Here is a 13,910-nt window from a genome sequence, read left to right as displayed (position 1 = left end):
ATCCAATTATGGATTGAAATCTAAAATCTGTGAGTCAAATAAAACTTTCCACCTTTAACTTTGGGCATTGGGTATTTTGTCTCAGCAACAAGAAAAGTAACTAAGATAATATACTAATGAAATACATATATGAATGAATGCATAAACAACTTGTAAATCTCTTTCTCTTAGTTCATATTTTTGCTGTTTACTTTACCAATGAAGCTAATTTATAGAACTACAAGATTTTTACGGGTTTTGGGTATAATGAACCCGGAAGAAAAGGAGCATAAACAGGGCTGGGGAGTACAAATATGAATAATCTTTAGTAAACTTGATCAAGTCCTGAAGCTGTAGACTTCTTACAGGTATAATTGTTAATTATGATTTTCCTTCCTACCTGTCTTTATTTTTTTCTATACTACCTCATGCCTCCCAATGCAGCCTTGGCATTTAACCTCTTACTCTTAAGGGATGCAAAAGGCCTGAAGGTCTATCTTCTCATTACTTCTTCCGACTTGGGGAGGGGGCTGATTCCACCCACCCCAGGGTCAAAAGTCTTAGACTGATCTAAAGGAAATATAGTAAGACGAGGCTTGCTTTTTTATGATCCATCATTCTTTCTGGAAGGAAATACAAGAACATTATCAAGTCATTAATGTTTAAACTATTTTATAACTGTGTTAAACAAGCAGGGTCCAAAAATTTAAAGTAAAATATTGTAAATAGCAGGTCCAAAAAGTTATAGAAGTCAAACAAAATTAGGTAGCATAAATCTTTTTCCTTAATATTAATCTCTACTTGTTTTGATGTGTTAACACAAGTACAAGTACAAGCTCAGGCTCTTTCTTGTTTTGTCAAAAAGAAATCCATTGTCCTTCCATTTTAATTATAACAATGGCCAAAGAATATACCAAACAAATGTATCTATTTTTTGGCCATTAAAATTTTTACTGTAGGGTTCAGAACACAGATCTATCTGATTTACTTCACTCAACATTATACTTTCTAGATTCATCCATCTTCCTGCAACTGCCTCAAATTTGTCCTTCCTTATATACAAATAGTATTCCATTGTGTATAGATGCCACATTTTTTTTCTCCAATCATATGTTGATGTATATATAGGCTTCTTCTAGGATTTAGCTATTATGAATTGTGCTGGAATAAACACTAGTATGCATGTATCAGAGTAATATCATGTCTTTACCTCTTTAGTGAAGGTACTTAGATGAGGGATAGCTTCATCAAATGGAATTTCTAATTTTAGTCCTTTGAGAAATTTCCATACTGATTTCCACAATGGTTGTACTAGTTTATATTCCCACCAATAATGTAAGAGAATCCCTTTTTCACCACAGCCATACCAACATTTATTATTTTTTGATTTCTTAGGATAAAATCTTTGCATTGTTTTAATATGCATTTCTCTAATGGCCAGGGATGTTGAACATTTTTTCATATATTTGTTGGCTATTTATACTTCTTCCTCTGAGAAGTATTCATTCACTTCACTTGTCTTTTTTTTTTTTTTTACATTTAAAGTGGATCATTTTATTTCATGTATATTGTATCTCAGTTTGCAAAAGGAATAATGAAAGAAAGCAAAATAGGATGTCAGTGCTGAACAGGCTGGGAGAGAAGAGAGAAGTCCTCCTACTCGGTGCCTGGATCCCCAGGGTGTCACTGTCCCTGTCCCACAGCAGCGTATGAGTTCCCCAGGGTCTCACCATTACCAAGTTCCAGCCCAGAGTTTGTCAGCTAGGATGGAACCTGGAATGAAGTAAGTAATATTGCTTTTTTTTTTTTTTTTTTTTGAGACGTTGTCCTGGTAAGCCTCTTAGTTGTTCAGGCTTACCTCAAACTTGCAATCCTTCTGCCCTGGTCTCCCAGAGTCTTGAGATTATAATTCTGTGCCACATGCCTGATTGGCTCTAATCTTTTTTAACATGCTCCTATAAGGAACATTTCCCTTTCTCTTCCATTTATTTACTTTTTTCTTTGGATTATATTTAAATACTACCTCACCATTTTGCTGGTGAAGTCATTCCACTTTGGCCAGTAGGAGCCCCTTCACTTAAAACTTCTTACCTACATGAGTTGGTACATGTGGGCCTGATTTGCCCTGTCTTCATTTTTCCCATTTCCTTAGTGACACCATGAGGTTTATTTTGTATTCTTCCCATCCTAGCCTTCAAATCAGCTGTTTTCCCATGAAGTTCTAGTTCTTTATATTGGACAATATATTTACAAACCAAGGTGTCCCCTGAACTTGCCTATTTCTTGTTTGGGCTTTTTATTTTAGGTAGTGTAATTTTTTTTAGTTCTTTATATATTCTAGATATTAGTTCTCTGCCTAGGGAATAGAAAGCAAAACTATTTTCTCATTCTATGCATTGTCTCTTCTCTCTACTGATTCATTCCTTTGCTGTGCAGAAGGCTTTTAATTTGATGTAACCACATGTATTGATTCTTGCTGTTATTTCTTGTGCAACTGTGGGAATTTTTTGTTGATGGTTTTTTGTTTGGTTGGTTGGTTGGTTTGTTTTTTGTACCCGGATCAAACTCACAACCTAGTGCTTGCTAGGCAGGCACTTATACTGCTGAGCTAAATCCCTGACTCCCAACTGTGGTTTTGTTTAGGAAATATTTCCCTACACTTATTTCTTCAAGTTTTTTTACCTTTTTTGTGGATTCTTTTTGAGGCAGGGTCTCACTATGTAACTCAGACTGGCCTTGAACTCATTATGTAGACCAGGCTGGCCTCAAAATCTTGACAATTTTCCTGCTTCAGCCTCCCTAGTGCTGACATGACAGGTGTGCATGACCACTTCCAGCTAAACATTTTACTTATTTTATCTTCCAATATGTTCAATGTTTCTATTTTAATGTTTAGATCTTTGAGTTTAGACTTTCAGTGTTTAGATTTTTATTTTATTCTAGTACCTGGTGAGAGATATGGATCTATTTTCAATATTCTGCTAACAGATATCCAGTTTTTCCAGTACCATTTGTTGTGTATTCCTCCAATGTACACTTTTGGCTCCTTTGTTAAAGATCAAATAACTAAATGTGTCTGAGGATGTTTCTGTAACCTCTATTCTGTTCCATTGATCAACATGTCTGCTTTTGTTCTAGTATCATGCAGTTTTTATTACTGTGGCTTTGCAGTATAACTTCAAGTCTGGTGATGTGACACTTTGTGCTTTGTTCTTGTTGCCCAACATTGCTTTTGCTATTTTGCTTCCATGTGAATTTTAGGGTTATTTTCTCTAGGCCTGTGAAGCATGCTATTCATATTTTGATTGGCTTAGGGTGAGGGTTAGAGTAATGGTTCTGTGAACTTTTGGCTTGTTTTCTTTTTGAACTTGTCTATTTTCTTCTGTCTTCTATAATCTTTTTGTAGAGTTTCCACTGCCTACTACAGTGGTACCTCAGTTCACAAACAGAAGAATTTGACAAAATTTTGCTTCCATTTGCAAACTCCCTATCAGGTGACATTGAACCTTATGGGGAAATGTGATTCATTTCACAACCAATTCAGCTTGCAACCAGGAATAATGGAACAAATTAATTTCATGAATCAAGGTGCCACTGTATTTGCTTTATTCTCCATTTGTGTCTCCTTTATCTGCCTTAGAAGAGTTGGGAGACCTTGGGGATCTTCTGTTGCCTTGCTTTCTCATGTTCCTGTGTGTATGTATGCCCATTTTTTATTGTTTATGACTCTCAGGAAATCCAGATATTGGCATAGAGAGAACCCAATTGTCAGCCACTACTACATTACCTAGGCTATAGTAGTAAATTAAGTGGCAAAAGGGACATCAAATGTCATCTGGATATTGACAAATCCTAGGAACTACTCATGAACATCCCTTAACTAAAACAGAGAAGACTATGTGAAAACAATTAGACCACCCATATATTGACCTATATTCCTGCCAGATTAGGCAGAAGTTCAAACATACTACTAGACTGCTTTTTCCTTCAGGACTTTCCCTACCCCTATGATTTCACCCTCCAGACTTGGCCTCCTACTACAGAATACAGGCCCTGTGGTTTTTCTAGTCTGTTCCTGGGACTCTCAAGACATCCCTACTTTGCTCTCCCCATCTCCAATCCCATCTTCCAAAACTGTCTCTCACCTAGTCTTTATGGTAGGATAAATAACATTTCAGTCCTGAAATAAAATTCTCATCCTGAATGTTGGTCTCTTCCTCAGTCAGGTAGGTCTATGGGTTCTCTCCTCTGTTGCCCTGTGCTGATGAGACCCCAGAAGTGGGAGCTATTTTAGATGGAGGTAAGGCACATAGTTCTTCCTATATGGGCACTCAGGGCCCACAGTCAGTGGCATCAGCTGAGGGTGGGCTTGAGTTACTTTTGTGAATAGTATATCTGTCTAGACTCACTATTTTTTAATTGCATGTTGCTGTTTTCCAGTTATTCCAGTACCATTTTTTGAAAAGTCCTTTTTTCCTCCATTATATTACCTTTGGTCCTCTGAATATTTATTGACTATATTTATTTATGTCTGTTCCTGGGCTGTATTCTCTTCTACCAATTCTTGTTTTTCCTCTCATTGAAAACACATTGCTTTAATTACTGTAGCATCATTGTAAGTCTTGAAGTCTAGAATTGTCAGTACTTTAATTTTATTCCTCTACACTGTGTTAGATATTTTAGCATTATTTTGTCACATAATATTTGGCATCATCTTGTTGATAGCTACAAAATAATAACCTAGAAGGAATAATGGGAGAGGGGTATGTAATGGATGACAATATTGGGTGAGAAAAGCTATTAATTATATAATTAAGGTATTGTGATGTTGACATAAATTTGAGACGAAAAGATGTCCACTATATGCTCTTAAATGAAACAGCAGGTTACAAGAGTATATATCCCAATGTCATTGTTTTTGTTTTCAAAAATGCATTAATATACAGAGGAATCAAGAAAAAAAGTTTGCTGGTTGGTTAATTGGTTGAAGGGTTTTCTGAGACAGTGCCTCACTATGTAGTTTAGGCTGGCCTTGAACTCACTATGTATTCCAGGCTGACCTCAAACTCATTAGTGTCTTTAATGCTGGAATTATAGGCATGTATTCCTACATTTGGCTAGTACTTTATTATAAATTGACCCCAATTTCTCTCACTAACAGTATATAAAAAGCATCCAAATCATGACAATATCACATAACCTTGTCCTGTAAGAAGAATCTGTACTTTAGGTACAGATTCCATATCAAGGACAGGCAGGCCAATTATTATATTTTGTTTATTTTGAGAACTCTGGAATTTATACCCTGTGAACCAGAAACACCACTAGGTGTCAAGAATGTTTTTTATCTGATCTCTAAAGAACTGTCTGAAGAACTCTTCACTTCAGGAAATATAGGTCTTTTGTACTCTGCCTAATCACAAGAAGAAAGGAAATTTGAATAACAGATGAAATTGAAACATATTAAGTCTTATCTGCTGTCCAGAAGATGGGGAGGAGTCACTAACACTGATGAAGTATTGTACATAGGAAAACATGAGGGTCTACTTACATAAATGTTAATAACATCAAATATATGGACAGTTCTTCATGTAATAGATGTTATTCACTAGGAGAAAGCAAAGAGTAAGATATGAGTAACATAAATCATGTTATGTCTTTAAATGCCACAAGAGCAAACAAATACCATGAAATGAGCTACAAAGAAGTAACAAAGATGGAAGAATAGAACCAGTAAACAGGTTTCACTGACACTAAAGAGAAATCATAAATGATATCACTTGTTTTAAAAATAAATATCAAGCTAAAGATTTGCATATTATCAGATTCCATCCCTCAGCTTAATGTTCTCTGTGTAACTGATTCTGTGCAAGAGGTCGTGCAAAAAACAAGCTAAGTTGAAATTCATTCTAACAACTAAAAAGGCAACCCATGCTTTAAAATACCCATAATGTTGTCTTGGGCACATACATGCATAAAAAATGGTGCTAACAAAAGTGTATGTCAGAAAAATTAAGGGAGAGGATAAGAAAGCCTTGTAGACTTGTATCATTAGTATACTCATCCTTTTGGCAATGTGGCTGATGCTTTCTAAAGTCAGGAGATAAACAAAACTAACTGAATATCTGCTTTTCACACAGCTATGGCCACAACAGAGTATTCTGCTGATGAGTCTCTGCTCAGAGACAAAAGAAAACATGATCTGCAAGAGATGCTGAGAAAGGTGGGACTGGATTCTGAGTTCTGGTTGCCTAAGCTGCAAGAACACCTGGGTGGGTCCTGTATTCTGGCCCTACAATGCTTAAATGAAAAAGACCTCCAGAAGCTGAAATCCTATGCACGACATCCAGGTGAACAAAGGGCCCTGGAGAAGCTGCTTGACTTTTCCCATTCAAATAGTCTTCCAGAGTTACAGGAGTCTCCAGTGGAAATTACAAAGAAAAGGCAGAAGCAAGCAGAACAGGCACTGCAGGAGCTGAAGGATTTGCTGTCAAAAGGAAGGGAAAGACAGGAAGAATCAGTGAAGATAAAAGAAGCAGAGCTGAGGCAAGCAATGGAGATCCCTGAAGAGTACTGGTCACCTCCTGAAATACCCCTAAAGGAAGTCATAGAAAACCTGCAGAGACAAATCAATCTTATGGAACAGACATCGTCTCAAAGGCAAAACTTCTCAGATAGAGATCTGGTAAGATGGGCATCTGGAGGCCTTGCCCTACAGGGAATTTACAAAACCAGTCACCAAGAGACCCTGATTGAGAAGAGAGAAGAGCTACTCAGTGTTCCTGAGAAGGTTTCACTCTTTGGCCCTCAGCAGGGTACATGGATAGAAACAAAGGAATTTACATCTTTGCAAGAAGAATCTATGTTCACCCAGACTATAGAGAAGCTGGGCTTCAGTGTGACTGCCTCATTCAAGGGTGGAGGATGGAAAGTTAGTCTAGAAACTGGTATAGATCAAGACAAATATTCAGAATCCAAGGAAATTCAAAAATCACATTCTGAACACTCTTACTTCTGTTCAACCAAGTTTAACTATGTCCCCCTGGCCTCCTGTCACTTTCCCACTGATCAACTCCAGTTCTCCAAGGCTGCTCTCCAAGAATTAAAATGCATTGAAGATCTCCTGGATCATACAGCAGGCTCAGAAAGATCCCCCTTGATAAGACACAGGATTGAAAACTTCTTCCACAGGTTTGGTTCTCATGCTAACCAAGGCCCTCTGCATCTGGGAGGAATCTACTGGTGGAAGGCAATTTCAGAGGGTTTCCAACAGGAGCAACTGGCTGATGTAAAGCAGAAAGCAGAAGAGGCCCTGAATATTTACATAAGAGGCAGCTACAGTGGCTTTGGAGTGAAAATTAGTACAGGTGCGAATGTGTCAAACTCACAATCAAAAGTATCCTCTCAAAGCAAAACTTCCCAAAATCTCCAAACAAAAATCCAGCTATCTGTGACCCAGATAGGGGGGCCCCCAGAAGCAGATGGCCTTCTCCAATGGAAAGCTGGACTGGTGGCCAGTAATCAAACCTGGTGTGTCATTGACCGAGGCCTTCAGCTGGTGCCAATTTGGGACATCATCCTCTCAAGCCACAGAAGTGATTTTAAGGATGCTTTAAAGGTGGTTAACTGCCTGAAAGACAACTACATTGCTCTGACTGGTCTCACTGTTCAGATACAGGAAGGAGAGGAACTACTAAGTGCTAGGAAGGAAGCTAAGGCTTTCCTAGACAATGTGAAATCTTGGGAGGTATCTGATCCTGAGGAGCAGCTTAAAAATCTGATAGATTTCATGCAAATGTTGAGTCAACAAATAAAAGGTTATGACATTTGGATAAATAAATGCCTCACAGATTGGGATCTGCAGAATTTTCTAGTAAACACTGTCAACTTTTGCAAAAATTCTCCCATTTATAGAACGAAATTTATTAAATCACAGTTGTGCAGCCTTCTGGATCCTCATATCTACCAAGTGACAAACTTTCCCCAAGCTCACTCCATTATGCAGTGGATCTATCAGTCAGAGGCAGAACAAGAGCAAATCAACATCTCCCAATTTTCTGAATTAATTAAAACTTTAAAAGAAATCCAAAAAAATATTATGGAAATGAATGTCAAATCTGAGTCCCCAGAAATAGTAGAAGAAGCACAAAGAAAGGCCACATATGAAGTCAGTATAGCTCTGAGTAGCTTTTTAAATTATCTCCAAGAAGAAGAGCAATCAGAAACACAGCTCTTGCTACTGTCCATTGCAGCTGGTGCAGGATATCAGGTGGGGAACAATACTTTTCAGTATCTCCTAGGGTGTGATGAGTTAAATTTTCTACTGGATGAAATGGAAACTGCCCACAATAAATACCAGGAACTCAAAAGTATATGCAGCTACAGGGCTCAGGCATTCCTTCTGCTCACAGGTCTGACAGCCACAGTTGGAGTCACAGCTATTTCTCCAAAAGAGAAAATGCAGCGCATGGCATTAATGAGACATCACATGGAACAGTCATTGTCTGAAGAAGTTGCAAATGTCCTCACCAAACTTGGAGCAGATCATGATTGGGAAAATCTAGAGAAAGACTTGAGATTACTTATTGATGGAAATTACAAAGCTACTATATCTTCTTTGAAAATGGATGAGGTTAAAAAACAATTGAAAAGTCTTTTCAATGGGAAGAAACACTCCCATGAACCACCTGATGATGAAAATGACAAGTGGGAGGTGATAGAAAATGGAGCCTTTCTAGACTTACTCCAGCGTCTAGGCCTAGAACATTATTACCCAAAAAGAATGACCAGAGATAACTTTCATCTAATCTACAAAACTTCTGTGTACAACACACAGCCAAGTTCTGAACAGGAACTTCCTTTCTATTTCTTACAAAAGCTGCTGATGCTGGATTATGGACTGAGACACTTGATCTTCAAAGATGATAAAAATACAGAAAAACAATTCTATCCAAGTAATCTCAATGAGGAAAATGAGGCATTTGATCCATATGAAGATTTTTTTGAAAATAGTGATGGTCTCACTAATCCTTCAGCTACTGATCCCAGACCCCACATTCACCCAATGGATATTCAAATGGCAATTTTTCACTGTGCAGATGATTTTGCCAGACAATATATTTTGACCAAACTTTCCATTTGTCAATTTGCCATTCCCCTTGTGGTTCCTAACCCCTGCACTTCTCAACTTGAGTTCTCTCTTTGGTCTCTAAGTCAAATTAGAAGAAGCTGGCAGCAAGCAAGGAAAATATCAAAAGAGAAAAAAAACAGTTACAAAAATCAACAGATGTGTCGTGTCTCTACCCCCATTGTGTCCTTCATCAGGGTTGGAAATGGCCTCTCTGCTTCCAAATCTCAGATCATGAACTATCTTCTCAGTAAACGAAAACATGATGTGTTTTTTCACCGACACTGCAAGGGAAGCAGCAAAGATCATCTCTTGATGGAAGGTGTGGTGGAAATCTGCTGGTACTGCCCTGGAGGTGAAGATGAAGACAGATTTGACAATTGTGTGACCTTCACCAATCTTCATGGAGATGCAAAGGAACACATGAAGCAGCTAACTTTTCTGCAAGAGGTCTCTTCCATCATTGTAGTTCTGATGTCAGCTTCTGATGACAATGAAGAAAATCAGAAGATTGTCCGTGAGTTGTGTCAGTCATCAAGACCTTTGATCTGCTTGCTTGATGACAAAGAAAAAACAATAGCCAATAATTCTGGCAGAAAAGTGAGAATTGGCATTAGAAATAGAAATGAAGCAGAATTAACAGAAGAACTCACTACTACAATCATACGTTTGCTAGAACTCTCTGACACTGCTCTCAGCTTAGAAGACTGTTCTCAGACTGCTCGCAAGCAAGGATTTCTTATTGATGAAGACCACAAAGAGTGCAAGGAAGCCAAAGAAAAGGCAGAAATTATAATGGCCCTCCTGGGAGAAACTAACTTATCTCACATGAAGGAAAATTTACTACCTCTTCAGGGACAACTATGGCATCTTTGGTGTAAGAAGGACAAAGAATTCTATCATTTGAGAGAAAAAGGAAACAGGAGCATTGAACAACACAAGAGCGAGATTGAGACAGATAAAAGAATAATTCGGTGTCAACAGTTAGAAAAAGCATTTCCTCTCAGTGATTTAATGCAATCTGTCCTTCAAATTCTCCAAGAACAGTCAGAAACTCATACCAAACTCTACTTCTTTCAGTGGTTGAGCATGTTTTTGGACAACCTGACTGCAGGACACTTAGAAAAACTGCATGAGAAACAAAGATCTCTGTGGTCAAAGATACAAACAGAAAAGCAAAAGGCACAGAAGAGCAACTACTTGAAACTTTGGCAAAATGAAATAGAAGCCATCTCCACAGAGATTAGTGACTGCACCTTTGGAATTGAGCAACTTCTTAGAGAAATTGGCCAGATCTATGAAGCTCTAGAAGAAACTTCTTCCACAACAGATATCCTTTTTCTCTCCCTCCCCCAGATTGCTGCAGATCTGATGATATGTGGCATGCCTATTGAACTGATGGATGGAGATGCTTCCTATGTGCCTCTGAAGTGGGTGGCAGCTATTTTTGATGAGGTCTCTAAGAAAATTGGAGACAAACGACTGTTTGTTCTTTCTATTCTTGGCCTGCAGAGTTCAGGAAAGTCCACCCTGCTGAATGCCCTTTTTGGGCTGCAGTTCAGTGTCAGTGCAGGCAGATGTACCAGAGGGGCCTACATGCAGCTCCTGAAGGTGGAAGAGACCTTTGCAGAGGAACTTGGATTTGATTTTCTGTTGGTTGTAGACACAGAAGGACTTCGGGCCCCAGAACTCAACAACAAATCCCAGAATTGGGACAATGAGTTGGCTACTTTTGTCATTGGACTTGGAAACTTGACTTTGATCAATATTTTTGGAGAGAATCCATCAGAGATGCAGGATATTTTACAAATAACTGTCCAAGCCTTTCTGAGGATGAAACAAGTAAAAATTTTCCCAAGTTGCCTCTTTGTCCATCAGAATGTGGGAGAAGTTACAGCTAATGATCAAACTATGGAAGGACGACGGTGTTTAGAGCAGAGACTAGACGAAATGGCAGTAACAGCTGCTGAACATGAAGAATGCTCAGACATCACTCATTTCAGTGATGTCATTAAGTTTGATGTCAATACTCATGTTCACTACTTCGCTCATCTCTGGGATGGTAATCCTCCAATGGCCCCTCCTAATCCTTGCTATAGCCACAATGTGCAAGAACTGAAAGGTAGAATTCTCTCGACTGCCAAACAGGAATCCAGGGGAAGCATTATGAAAATATCAGATGTAAAATTCCGAGTTCAAGATTTGTGGAGAGCGCTGGTCAATGAGAATTTTATTTTTAGTTTTAGAAACACCCGAGAGGTTATGGCTATGAGCAAACTGGAAACCATGTACAATCACTGGACCTGGGAACTAAGGAGTCATGTGCTGGAGTTGCAGAATCAACTGAACAATCAGATTCAGAATGGAAAAATTCAGATACTCAAAACAAGCATGTGTGAGATTCCAATTACAGAAAAATATACAGCTATCAAACGTGAACTTGAAAAGTATTTTAATGATGATACAGATAGTAAAATACTAGCTCAATGGAAAGCAAATTTTGAAAATAAGTTAATAATCCTTAAAGAGGCTCTCATTGCAGATAGCAAACAAAAAGCTAATGAGTTTATCCGTTTAAAAAAAAATCAAGAAAGACTGGATAAAAAAAAGACATGCTATGAAAGTGAATTATTGGAAAGAAGCCGAAAGTTGGCTTTAACTGTAAAAGGTAAAGAACTGAGTGAAGAAGAGTTACAGGAGAAATTCAATCAGCTTTGGAAAAAATGGATCTATGATGTGTCCTCAGATCTCCCTCAAGTCACAGAGCCTGACATTGATGTGGATTCTGAAAACATCCTTTGGGAGTATTTCCAGAAAGAGATAAACTTGGTGGACTTACTAAAGAGAAATTCTGGAGAAAAGTTTCAAATCAATTATGAAGAACATATCAAAATGAATAAGAAGTATAACTTTATGACAAGGACATTAAAGGCCCATGATAAAGAATCCATTAATATGACAACTGACCTCATTATTTCAAGATTTAATGAAACTATTAACAACATTCGTAGGCAACAATGTGATTATAATCCAAGTTATTTCCATGAAATCCTAAGAACAATAGATGAGAAAGTAAAATCTGCACCCACTGAGGATAGATACACATTTACAAGCAAATACAGCATCGAATTATCTTTGTGTTTATTCCAAAGAGCATCAAAGAGTTTTAAGAAAATGCACAGGGCATTCAAGAGAGCAAATGATCCAGTAAACTATCTGGAAAGCAAAAAAGATGATTTCTTCATGAGTTTTAAGATCTCCTGTCAAGGAGCAACCTCAATCAAAACATTTGTTGACTTTTTGTGGCACAAACTCACCCCTGCTATCTCTGCCACCATGTGGAGAAAAATGATTATTAAAATTGCTGGGGACATGCAAGCTACTTGCCCGGAATTCAATGGAAATAGGGCTAACCTGGAGAAACACATTCTCATCTCTCTTGCAGAAGAAGAAAACTTTGATAATTACTGGCAATACCTTCATCACACAAAATCTTTTTTTAGTAGTTACATTGAAAACCATATTAAGAGATATTGTACAGAAAAATGTGAAAAAATAAAGGTTTTCTTAAAACTAAGCTTAGATGACATCAAGAATGCCATTCTCTCTGCTCTTCGTGAATCCACAGCAGTAGCTAAAGATAAAAGCAGCACAGCATCTGGATGGTTGGATTTCTTCTGCGATCACCTGGGGAACAACTTGATCTTTCCACGAAAAGATTTGATAAGCATTGAACACCAGGAGATAAAAGATACAGAGTTTCTCAAAGAAGCCATGAGTGCAGCTTTGGATCCTGTAATAAAGAAGGTTGAACAGAATTGTTCAAGTATGCCTACTGACGAAATGGTTTCTGAAATTGAGAAAATTCTCTCTGAACATCTCTGTGGCTGCTGGAAACAATGTCCCTTATGTAATGCAATTTGTACCAACACAATTCCTACACATGAAGGAGACCACAGTGTTCCATTCCACCGTCCTCAGGCTGTAAATGGATGGCACAAGCATAAAACAGACCACTTTGTCATTGATTGCTGTACCAGTTCAGTAGCAAGTGATCGCTTAATGCTTTTTGGAAATGACCAGAAAATCCCCTATAAAAACTATCGGCAGGCAGGAGGGAATTATGCCACATGGAGCATCACCCCAGATTCATCCACCCAGCCATATTGGAAATGGTTTGTTTCACACTTCCGATCAAAGCTAGAAGAAAAATATCAGAAAAAATTTATAGATACAGGTAAAATCCCTGATTCCTGGGCCAAAATCACAAAGCAGGATGTGCTCAATGACCTTAAAAAAGAGTAGTTTCAATGATAAAAGGGCTCCACAATCTGAGAAAAAGGGTCAGGTCACAGTACCAAATAATTTTAAAATGCTTCCTCCTTATAATGAGAACCTTCAATATTTCCAATTTCTTACATATAAATGTACAAATTTAAATATTTCCTATATAATGACTTTATTTCTCTCTGCCTTAATTCATTCTGGTTTAAACATAAACTACTAAAATTCATGAATATATGATATAATCAACTTGTAGCATCTACTTCATACTGGTATTCTTTGCATTTTAAAAAATATATGACTCAGTAATCTTAACAAAGAAAGTTTTAAATCATTGCAGTCTGCTACAAATCACTATAGAATAACTCTGGAAATTTCAACCTATGTACAGATCTTAGCTGAAAGCTACAAATCAACTTTTGGGTAGACTTTTCACCCAATGAAAATATGAAAAAAGAGATTAATCCTAAATGTAACAACATTCACAAAAATATCAGACTCCTCAGCATAGCAATATTTC

The 13,910-nt window shown here is 37.7% G+C and overlaps 1 protein-coding gene across 1 annotated transcript in view; it reads left to right on the top strand.

The window, feature by feature from the left end:
• Positions 1 to 13,411, top strand: part of LOC100733100 (interferon-induced very large GTPase 1-like) — a 29,601-nt gene extending 16,190 nt beyond the window's left edge. Inside the window, exon 2 of the mRNA XM_013147631.2 lies at positions 6,120 to 13,411. Within this exon, the coding sequence (XP_013003085.1) occupies positions 6,122 to 13,411 (7,290 nt within the window). The 5' untranslated portion in view covers positions 6,120 to 6,121. The remainder of the gene's footprint in view (positions 1 to 6,119) is intronic.
• The last annotated feature ends 499 nt before the right edge of the window (positions 13,412 to 13,910 follow it).

Source organism: Cavia porcellus, unplaced genomic scaffold (assembly GCF_034190915.1).
Source record: "Cavia porcellus strain 051 isolate PalLab524CR breed Dunkin Hartley unplaced genomic scaffold, mCavPor4.1 scaffold_9, whole genome shotgun sequence".
NCBI classification, from domain to species: domain Eukaryota; kingdom Metazoa; phylum Chordata; class Mammalia; order Rodentia; family Caviidae; genus Cavia; species Cavia porcellus.
This window is presented reverse-complemented; position numbering and strand designations above follow the sequence as displayed.